This window comes from Pagrus major, chromosome 9 (assembly GCF_040436345.1).
Source record: "Pagrus major chromosome 9, Pma_NU_1.0".
In the NCBI taxonomy this organism is placed as follows: domain Eukaryota; kingdom Metazoa; phylum Chordata; class Actinopteri; order Spariformes; family Sparidae; genus Pagrus; species Pagrus major.
The window spans coordinates 6,864,654-6,876,841 of NC_133223.1; the positions used below are offsets into that span (position 1 = coordinate 6,864,654).

Consider the following 12,188-nt stretch of genomic DNA (forward strand, 5'->3'; position numbering starts at 1 on the left):
GCTGGTGTTTATGCAGCCACGGCCATGCTGGGGGGCGTGGTGGCTATATAGTTGTGACCTCACAAGCTCACAGAAGTCCTGACGGCTCGTTTAAAGGCACAATTTCTGAATATGGGCTGTGAGCTTTTCTCTGTGGATTTAGTGTTTTGATACATAAGGTGATACAATATATAGCACCTAGGCCTGCTTTATGATCGAGAAGACTTATACCTTTAACAACAGATAACCTCTGTACCAAATTAAAAATCTTTGACCACACAAGGTTGCACATTGCAGTACATCTGTTTACTAAAAACAACTGCACAATTGTGTTCTTACATGAATGATTGTGGGGGAAAAAACTCTTAAAGTGTGGCTGGTGCAGACAGCTGCAGTGAAAAATAAATAAAAATAACTATAAAATAAAATTAGGAATACATCTGTTCTGTCAGACAGAGGACTGAAAAACAGCTGGCGTGTGTCTATTTTAGATATGCTGCAATTAGCTAAATACACAAGTCACTGGTTACCAGACAGGGTTAAAGACTGTAACAGTTTAATAGGGAGCCAATTAGACTGTTATGTCTGAGTCATTTTGTATATTTTCAGAATTGATAATGCATTCTCCTGTGATGGCTTATAAATAGCACGCTGATTTTTCGTGTCCTTTAACACGTCCGCATTTTAAGAGTTTTGGGTGTGCAGGGAAGGAAGAAGTCGGATGAACTTTGTCGTCATAGCAACAATAGTCAGGTGACCTTTATCGTCCTAGTTAGGTGAACTTTGTCATCATGGTAACAGTGGAACTTAAAGGCCCCTCCTGGCTAATGTCTGGTTGGTTGGTTCTGTCAAACGCGTCACCATGTTGCTGCTGTTTACCTTCATCCAGACACCAATAATTGTTTTTGTGTTCATGTATATATGTATATAACTAAGTGTATATACTGTATGTTCTATGTTTGTGTAGCATGATGGAGTTTATAAACTTTCATTTCGTTTTTGCAACTTTATGTTTTATGATTACAAATAAATGACCTGAACCTGGAACCTTGAATAATTAACACATTGCTAACACTGTGAAATGGTCACAACTTGGCTAGGTTTAGGAAAAGATCATGGTTTGGGTTAAAATAAGTACCTGACATAAGTTAACAAACATGGACTTTTGGTTTCACATGGGACGCGACATGAACTCTTGTGTTTGACCCATCCACCTGTGTACACGGCGGATGGGGTTTCTCACTCATCTGACTTTTTTTCTCTATGAAATCTGCACTAAAGTGATATATGAAAAGCAAAAAATGCATTATAATAACACTTAACGGTATTGGCCTGTCATTCATGTGCCATTTGGTGAGTCCATGCTTGGTTAGCAGCTACATTTGAGGCTTGACTCTAATTTTCTGGTATCACAAAACTAGCTTACTTTTGACCAATACAGATCTCAGCCATGCTGCAACATGCTTACTGCTCAACAGACAGTTGAGAGGACTGAATCAAAATGTTTCCAAGTAATTAGATCATTGCTGCAGGATCCTGACACGGAATAACAAGTAGATCCATAAGCAACACTTCCTCCAACTGAAACTAGATGCTGTCTGTCTACAGCTGCAAATTACTCATGTGTGATGTGCACCAAAAGACCCTGACACTGCCTTGATTTTTGTCTGTATGGTGTGTCCCACGTGTGCCACATGCATTGGTAAACAGCATGACACTATGAGATGTAACGAGTGGAATCTCAATGCTGCCATTCTCAAGTGAAGCAAAGAGAAGGAGAGAAGTGCACGAGGAAGAAAAAGTGGAGAGAGAGCCACATAGCTCGCTACAGTGTCTTGGTACAGTCCTGAAGAAAAATTAACTTTGGATGCAATTATCTTTCTTTGTTGCTTAATATGTCAATTGTTTTTTAATTCATTGTTAAGTCCATGAAATGTCAGTTAGTAATGAAAAATCTCTCTCCCTCCTTAATGTTTCTGGATGACATCTTTAAATAACTTGTGCTGTCAGCCATTCAATCAGTTTAGAGATATTTAAAGTACAAAGATATAAAGAAGAGCAGCAAATCCTCACATTTAAGAAAATTCCCTAGTGCTTAATTATATATTTGCCGGATAAATCACAGAAAAGACAATTATTGTGTCATCAGCTAATTGACTAGTGGGGGTGGGGGGTGTTCAGTGACTATTTACAGGCAGTGTAAAGTATGTGGGTGACTTAAACAGAAGAGTGTGTGCATGTTTTACCTTGCAGTGTGTGCGAGGTGGACTCTGCCAGTGCACCACAATTCGACTGGACCAGTGGACCACGGATGGTGACCAGTGAACTCCCTCGATTCGTCAGCGCTGCCTTCAGTGGCGCCACGTGGTTGAACTGAACCGAGGAGAGGCAGCCGATGAAACCTTTAGAAGCTGCTTGCACCACTTTCTCATTGAAGTTCTCCCTCCCTGCTGAGTTGACAGGGTTAAAGTATATGTTGTTACTGATGGTGACAGGTTTGATTTTGTGAATTACAGTCATTTCTGAGTAGCCAAGTCAAGAATGACAAAAGAATGGTCACAGGAAACAGTCAGACCAAAAAGCACAACAGGGTGACGACGCTACAAGTTTTTCAGCAATTATCTGAGCATAATGGGTTATGACTTACTGGTGACTTTGCCCAATGTCAGGGATCTGATTAAGATCAGCTCTGCATCAGATGACAGTGTGTACTTAGTGTGGATGTCCTGGTCGATCTGGTTGAGTGGAAAGAAATCAAATAACAAGGCGATTACAAGAAATCTAAACCGAGGTAACAGCAGCAGCCGCAGCACATTTCGATACATTATAGATTGAGAATTGTGTTCTCTACTGCTTCACACAAAACCATATCCGCCCACAGCTGGCTTTGAAGTGATTTCGACCTTTCACTTCTGCATGACCATGCTGACTCAGTTGCATCACTTAACTTGATGATCTGCAATAAAACACTGAAGGACTTTGATAACGTCCACTGACGTTTAATAAAATGCCTACAGCGGTATATCTGATGACCCAGCTAAGAATGGATTTCATTGCAGAGGAGAATCTATTTTAACATCACCTCTCTATTGTTACTGTTTGGATCGCAGGTAGAAAATTAAATTCTAGTTCCTTGCAGATATGGCTATTTGTGTTATTGTGCAAAATAAGATTAGAAAATTCTAACATATAGTCGGCCTTTCTATTAGTTTATAGCAGTTATGTTAGTTGCAATGTGGTAATTTAACATATCTTTATTTCATTGTTGCCACAGGTGCTCTTAGCTAGCAAACACAATTAAATATAACTGTAATCTGGCTTTAACAATGACAAAATAGCATTTAATCTCCGTTCCTATCCTTTTAGGCAGCTTTCAACCACATCTTACATCTTCATCAGCAGAAGGAGCATGTTTTAGTTATCATCATGTGTAAAATGTGGAGTTCAGACAAACATCGGTCATACTGTATAAGGAGATTATAATTCCTGCCAACTCAAAATACTGTTCTTCAGTGCAGGGCAGGTTCCCTCTGCTAATGAAGACCGTTAGATGAGGCTGACAGCTCAGCAAAAAGATAGTATAGTGACCAGGAAGCATTGACTCAAGCTCAGTTTGACTCAAGAGTAGAGGTGGTTATCATCACTGATTTCCTGAATTGATTCGATTCCGATTCACAAGGTTCCAATTTTATTTAATTTCTGATTTGATTGGATTCGACATAGATTCAGTTTTAGGGAAATTTCCGTAACAACAGCAATTTAGCTTTGAAATGAAAGATTCTGAGAGAACTAATTCTGTAAATAGTACGAGTAACCATCTTACCTGGTGCATAATTTATCAAAAATATGATTTTTTACTGAATTACACTGAATTAAATGGTTTCAGATATTTTTTAGACCAATATCTGCCTTTTGAGAAATGAACCAGATATTGCTATGATTTTAGCATCCAGGTGGTGAAAGAACAGGGAAGTAATGACAAGTGTAGACCTGTGTCTGTCATCAAGGGAAAAGAAGAAAGAAAATAGTGCCTACGCACTGTGCTGTACAAAGCAATGTGGATTTCAGAGTTTGTGACATGCACCTGAATGCACCACAAAGTCCTCGTCCCTGTGTGTGAGACTCTGACACAGACAGACAGCACAGGAGAGAAGCAGCACGTTTTTATATGACACCAAAACAGAGCAGAGACTCTCAGTGTTGCTTTTATTTTTACATGACTGTTTTGATTCAAACATTGACTCGCTAGTGTGGCAGAAAGCCTTCATAGATTTACTCAACAAATTGAAAATCTTCCTGCATTTCGCGCTTGGCGGGTGTTAATTTTGGCCCCTGTGAAACACATCCAAGGGAAAAGTGACGTGTTAAAGGATTGTCTTTGGATTTTATGAGTTGATATCAGATCATTCAAATGAAGATTGATTTGAATCAGAAAATCGAGAAAAGATGGAACGTTTTGTAGACGTGTGGGTTATATCTATTGAGTTTGAACACCGAACTGAAGCAGCTCCACACTGAAATACAGTCAGTTAAATAAATGTTCAAAAATATACATAAATAACTGTCTGGACCTCCTTTGACCGACAAACCACCACATCACTGCTACGTTTTTTTGATCGCTTGTTTATATTCATACATTTTGGGGTAAGAATAATGCAAGATTAAGTTTTCCATTACTTTTTTTCCATCACGAACACTTTTGCAAAATTTTTGTCTGCCAAAGTTTCTGAATTTGGGATTCTTACAACATCTGTATGTTAAATGTCGAGCAACCACTTGGTAAAGGTTTGAGTTAGGGCTAAAAAGCAACTTCCTTTACTCCCCCAGAAAATATTTTACCAACCTCCTGTGGTTTAACTTCAGTAGAAGTATACTCCAGGGGGTGTCAGTCCACCATGGCATTATTGGGAAGATGAAATGGGCATTAAACTACTTTTTATCCTGGTGAGAAATGACTCTATAAATGGTCAAAATGGTGTACTCTCATGAAACAGACTGTGCACTTGGAGCCATGCAGACAAAAGCAAACAAACCTCTCTCTTTATTTGACACATTCATTCCTGCACTGGCACTAAACGTCGCTGCTAAATGAACTCAGTTCTGCAGAACAGTTGCATATCAGCATAATTTGAGACTGCGGCTTCCTCCTGCATTGCCACATGACTTAATGTGTCCGCTGCTCTGTGGAGCACAGAGGATCACAGTGGGAATTTGTTTCCCAAAGTACTTTTACGTTCCCTTGCATGAGGTTTTGCATTCCCTCACAATATTTTTTGAATTCCCCCTGAGAAATAAGGAACAGTTAGTGCGTTGGTCCACTCCAGTTATAATACACTGCCAGTTTAGAGAAACACTTTGCAGATACAAGAGAAAGGAGAGACGCTGTTACTCTTTATATGAGGCATTTATTGCTCATTAAAGGCCGAGCTCAGACAGCATACAGCCACTTTCTGTGAGCACAGCTGCAGCTGCTCTGCCTCGCTGTGCAGGGTGAAGCTGTGGCTGTGGAGATGCTTAATGCTCTGACTGCAGCTGCATTTATGGCTGAATCTAAGATGCTCTGAATATAGCTACAATAGCTCTACTGTGACTACTTGTAGCACTTAATAATGTCACAATTCCCTGAAAATGTAATAAAATTTGCACTTAACTTGATTTAAAATATAATGAAACCCAATAATGTAATAACTTGACCAATAGTGTAATAAAATGTCCTGACTGATATTTTAATAGCATTTTTATAGAAACTGTAATGCCTTATGAAAATCTGTGATTGGAGCCCTCCCATAATCAGTGGGGGTGCAATTAAGTAAAAGACAAAACGTTTTGAGTTTTTTTTTTGCTTCATTCAAGTTTGACCCTTTTTGAGTGCAGAAATTTCAGTAAAAGACACACTTGACTCAATAAGAATCACTGAAAAAGAACATTTCATGGAGTGTCATCGGCTGTGTTACCGTCATCGCTTGTTTGTATAACACCTCCTGCAGCTTTTGCCATTTTATAATGCGTCTAATCCAAAATGCACTCTGGTCTAACGGACAATCCTTTCCCAACGACCAGTCAACATGGATATAGGTGGGTTCACTAACTAATGTACCACTTACCATGTTTTGTGTTTTGTGAATTTCAAATTCTGTATAAAGCCTTGGGTTTACGTTTCTAAACATGAAATCAGTGTCAGCTGTTGGTGTTTGCAGTATACTTACATGACACTAATGGTAATATAAATGTTGTATTACATTATAGGGTTTTATGGCATTTTTCATCATGTTAAATATACATTTTATGACATTTTATTATTGCTATATAAGGGATGGATGTTATATGAATTAACTGAAAACTAACAGTGACCAATGAAATATATTTACTTTTAAAATAACATATAATCTTATTTCAATTAATATAACTGTTACTCATCAATTACATGTGTTTAACTTTTAATAAAGTGTCATTGCATCGATTGGGAAGAGCTCCTGTTTTAGCAGCTTGCAGTTCCATTCACCACCATTTTCATTTAAGAAGCATTTGGTTTCAGATGGCTGTAGCTAGCTGCCTTTACCTGTCAATAAAGCCCCACAGCCACTGGTGAGATCTGACCTCATGTAGGTGTTGTCAGTGTGAATCACGTTTGATAAAACATGATCACTGTCGCCATGACAACGTGGTATGTAGCGTGTGGTGTCAGCCGTTCATATTAATCAAAATTTTTTCAACTGGCGGCCCATGGGATGGATGCGGCTCTTTAACAACCTCATTCTGGCACCGTGATCATTTTGTTAGTAGGCTAATTAGCCCATAGTTATGTGTGTTACTCAGCACATGTGCTCTTATTTCAGTTTAAACTGTTTAAAGAGAGGGAATTTAACTGACAACCTACTTCTAAGATTAAAATGTTTTTTTTCTGTGATTGTTTTATATATAGTTTCTTTTTAAATTGTGAAAACTAATAAACAAAGCAGAGAAAAACAAGTGGTCAGACATGTAAAAGTCTGGGTCCTTGGCACTTTAGTTTTCTCAAATCGGGGCCTTCTAAAAAAGAAAATGGGCCTGTTTTATACAATGTAAAATTGTGCACATATAATCAGTTATATTCATCATTACTTGAGCAGAAGGACTGAGAAAATGAAGAGGCAAGCTGAAGGACATTGAGCCTGCATCTGATGAAGTGGTGTATGATTGGCAGCTTTCTTATCCAAAACCAAATGCTTCTTGAATGAAATGGTAGTAAATGGAACCGCAAGGTGCTACAATAAAAGCTCTTCCATATTGAAATGTCACAGAAAGATGTTGTGATTGCAATATATCAACTTAAATGATGTGACTTTTTATTTGGTTACATTGCATTTAATTCTCATTCATGATGATACTTTATTTGAAAATTAAAGATATTTCAGGGTTGAGAAACAGTTTGTATGAAACATGACACTGTATTTAATTCCCTTGAAACTGAATTTGATTTAAAGAAGTAAATATATTTAATTGATTACTTGTAGTTTACGAATCATTTCAACAACAAGGAAAGCATTGTTAGACCACACAGGATTTGTGCCTGTGATGCATATATCACACATGACAGATGTGTTTCCAACAAACCACAAGAGTTCAGGAACACAGACGCTTAACCCTTGGCCATCAACCATGTCAATTCAACGCACACACACAACCCCTCCATCAAGTCAGTGTTACACCCATACAAACCAAAGCACAGCCACAATTAAAGCTAAAATATCATCCCAGGGCTATAACCAGAGTGAGAGTGTAGGTAAACCAGCTCCACTACTTATACACTCGCTCCTGAGCCAGCCAGAGCTGAAGGTACACCCCCTCACACTGTGGTCACAACCACTGACGGTCTGATACATAATACATAATACCATATCATAATACAGCTCAGACTTCCTCTATGGATCAGAGGGAATTCAAGATTTAAGATTCAAGAACACGATTTATCATGAAATTTGAGCTGCAGTTCCCAAAGCTGCACCCACAAAAAACAAAAACTATAAAAGATTCATGAATGAAGAATAATCAATTCACAAATGGAGTCTCACAACTTGAGGAGAGAAACTGCAAAACGTATTGTAGGGTAACGCAAGAGATTTTCAGAAAGAAACAATTCCCAGCGTGACCCTGCGGGGGCTCTCTGCTCACCTGTACATAGAGGTTTTTCCCCACTCGGTGGATTCGGATACGATGGAGTCGTCCGTCTGCCAGGTTATTGAGGGCGGGGCTGAACACATCTGGACTCCTGTCCGTCTGAAGGTGATACCAGATCTGCAGACTCCCTGGACACAAAGCATGAAAAGACATGTAGCTCTCTCTTTGAACAGACCTCTGTAGAAATCCCCATCTGAGCACTTTGCGATGATTGATTTGCTTTTGCGCTCAATGCAAATTCTAAATCCACAGGCTCAAGTCTGAGTCCCCTGACATGAACACCTTACTTTCTACTCTGGCGTCAAGTATGTGTACACTGCAAATACTGGAAAAGAGCAGACTTCTTAACTGAAATGAAGCAGCTACTTACTTATAAATAGAGCGCTAAATCTAAACTTCTTCTATTGCCTTTTTAGATCTCTATCTCCGAGCTCTTCGCTCCCACACTGAATAAGTCAATATGTGCTCAGTGTTCCTCCCACACACACAATCGCTGCCAGATCATAGAGTCGGAAAGATATGCATTGTCAAGTGGAGCTGGGTCAATATTACAATTCCCCGTCTGTAGGTGAAGGGCTTTGTGTTGTGATTCATTTCAAATCCTGAGAGTGCTCCTATGGATGGAGGTCACCGTGGATAAAGTGCCTCCAGTGCCCTTCACTGTTTACAGGGACCTGAAGAACACAGGCCCTCTGATTTAACACAAAAGAGTGCACGAGGATACTGACTCTGACTACCAACTGCACATTGGTGTCACTCAACATGATACTCAAGTTTGGATGGAGCTTAAAGGCTGTCAGCTTAAAGCTTTGAGGCCTTTCTTGTGTCAGAAGATGAAAATGCTCAGACACTGACAGCAAGAAATAAAATGTAAGAAGAGTTATAGATGTGAGGACCTTCTTCTAAAAATGTCAAGAGTGAAATGTCGTCTTTGTTTTTAATATTTTCATCAGAAATGAATTGAAGTGACATATTTATTAAATTATTTTGTTGAGTATCAACTGTCTGAGGGCTTTTTAATATTTTGCTTTGGAAGAAAAGGACTTGAGCTTATTTTCATTGGACATCAAGACTCCTACTGAAAACAGAGATTTTTCAAAGATACAGACGAACCACAAAGGTTAAATCCATTCATTAGCCTATAGTCAGTTATCATAAAGTTGTGGGGGTGGCTTTATATACATTCGGGCAGCTGTGGACCTCAAATGATACACATTAGTTGCCTGTTCACTGTCAGATCATTTTCCATTTCCCTCAGCACCTTTCAACATGCAAATAAACAAGAGATTTCAATAAATCTGGAGGTTTTCAGAGTGTTAGGTGTTAATGTAAGCGGCACATTTTGCATCGGTTCCTGCTGGAGTTTAAAAATAACCCTCGATGGTAACCGGAGTGTCACGGGTTTGTAATTGAATCATTTCTATTTAAATGGGTTCCATTTCTATTTGCGTAAAAAGGACGATCTCTGTCTGCTTCCAAGTGAACTCTGGTGCATCTCGTTCGTGGTGTGAACGTAAAGTACACCGACCCATTGTCGAGGAAGCATTCGCCCTATGTAATTATGCAAGATCATTTGGTTGCCATGGTTACACGTCTTTGTCAGCTGGAGAGTTCAGGGTTTTTCCTGATAATCAGATTCTGAAAGAAGGGTGAAACAGAGATCCCTGTGTCATTCTCTACTATCACATGCACTATGGCTTCGGCTTCTACCCAAACTGTCCAACAACTTGAAGTGGATTAACTTCCAATGACTTTACTCTTGGTTAGTTTATGATCAGTCAATGTGAATATTATTATTATAATATATATATATATATTTTTTTAACCAAAAGTGAAGCACTAATGACAGCACTTATGAGACATACTTGACACGATCTGAGAATGTGAGCTAACCCTGACCCCTGTCTTTTCACCACCTCTCTGTGTCTCAGTCAGGAGGACAAGGTGCAACAATACAGCAAACTGTAAAGTGCCAGAAAGTGGTTGTGATAGCTAATAGGGGAGAAAAAGGTGTGATGGTGTGAAAATGTCATAAATAGGAGTGAGAAATACAAGAAATTGTGACCACGGGAGGAAAGTGGGAGAGGGCGATGGAAAAACTGGAGTCTCACGGGAAAATCGGGAGGGTTGGAAGTAGGGTGTGTCAGTATCTTTAAAAGCAACATTATGTAACTTTTTACCTTAAATAACAGCTTCAGAATCCTGTTGATGGTACAGTGTCTTGTAACAGGGTGAATGGTGTCTCTGTCACTTGTCTGTGCTCTATGTAACTTCAGTGAGAGGGTAGGATCACATCTTTACTTCAACATATAAGTTTTCAACACATAACGTTGTTATGAAGTAATGAGCTGTTTGTAGTTAGCAGCTACATTACGTCTGACAAACTGTTACACACCTGGGATTTGTATTTACCACAGTGGTGCTGCACCGAGGAACTGTGGGGGGCGCCAAATCACACAATATGCCTACATAATGTTGCTTAATGCCTTGTCACATGTGAACATGGTGCAGTGAAATGAATCCATGCATCGTTGCAAAGATGCAGTCAATTTTGAGATTTTGGGTTATAACGCGCCCAGAACATGTTTTCTTTCAGACTAGTTGACAGAATGTCCAAAACACATCTAAGTGTTTATTTTAGTTGAGATTTTTGTTCTGAAATTTGCATATTTAAACTGGTATTTGACTAGGGGAGTTTCATAATGACATATTTTCCTTAAAAACATACCATAGTCCCTTATTTTGTAGCTTTATTTACAGTTCAGTTCAGTTCATGAACTGAGCTTTATTTACAATGAATTATTATTTTTTTCTCATATTTCTCAGAAATCTCCACATCAGTAGCGCTGACATACACAAAACTTTGGAACTAAATATTTTAATCTCATCATGGAGGTTTTTAGAGAGGATCTGTTCGTGCATCATTCATAGCCACATTTATATAATATTTTATTCATAACAATATGGCCAAAACAGATTTCTTATAGCTGTCTACAGTTTTTTTCTGATTTAAGGAGTGACAAATAGAGATGTCCAAAATTCCCCCAGTAAAAAGCTTTGAGTCCATTAAGTTGACAAAATGAGACAACAATTTTGAAAGTGGCTTCATCCAATATTCAGATTTCTGTTCATAAAATTTAAAAACTCTTGTATTATTAAAAACTTATTCTCCTGATGTGAGTCATCAGCTGGGAAAGTTTCATGTTGATATTAGTTTGTCTAAAAATGCGTCATCTTTACAAAACATATCCGTAAAGGATGTTTTCAGGAACACCTTACAAAAACCATCATTAATAAATGGTAAATTTATAGTTTATTTAAATTTGACTTAAGAGTTACTTTATTATTTATTAGAAATTGTAAAGGTTTAATAACTAAAAATAAATAATAACTAAATAATAAGGTTTAACTACAGTTGCAACTTAATAATTACACAGTATTTATAAACCATTAATCACAAGAGTTAGATGTTTGTTCATGCATCATTCATGGCCTGATTTAAACAGCATTTTATTTCTAAGAACAAGGCCCAAATTGAATTTTTAATGGTTGTTGACAGTATTTTCTGATTTATGGAGTGATAATAACAGATATCTAGAATTCTCTCTGTAAAAGAAAAGAAGACAAAACAAAGACTCAAAATGACAAAATGAAACAAGAACTTTGATCCTTGAAAATGTGCAAAATAGCACATTTTTAGTTAGATAAAGCCTCATTTGCATATTTAACTTGTAATAATTGTCTCAATAAAATGAATCAACTGGGGAAAGCTTTTAAAATTATAACCTTGTTTGCCTTCAGTGTTTTAAAGAAGATTTAACAACTATTCGGGCCCAAGAATTCTGAATAACTGACCATGTAAGCGTGGGCTTATTTTGACTGTTTATCCCATGTACCTGAAAAAAGCTTCAAAAGCTACATTGTGACCTCACAGTCATCGTGTTGAATCACATCAATGTCATCTCAACAGAAGGCTGAAGACCTGAGGGTTTCATATGTCAAACAGTGGGACCCAACACAAATGTCCCCTTTAGGGCCTTAAGCGCTGAACC

General features: G+C 38.2%; 1 protein-coding gene across 1 annotated transcript in view; it reads right to left on the bottom strand.

Annotated features, from left to right (window-relative positions):
- cntnap5a (contactin associated protein family member 5a) overlaps nucleotides 1–12,188 on the bottom strand; it is a 90,614-nt gene that overhangs the window by 3,552 nt on the left and 74,874 nt on the right. Inside the window, exons 18-20 of the mRNA XM_073473673.1 lie at nucleotides 8,131–8,264; nucleotides 2,627–2,714; nucleotides 2,226–2,426 (exon numbers count right to left, since the gene is read on the bottom strand). Coding sequence (XP_073329774.1) covers nucleotides 2,226–2,426; nucleotides 2,627–2,714; nucleotides 8,131–8,264 — 423 coding nt within the window. The remainder of the gene's footprint in view (nucleotides 1–2,225; nucleotides 2,427–2,626; nucleotides 2,715–8,130; nucleotides 8,265–12,188) is intronic.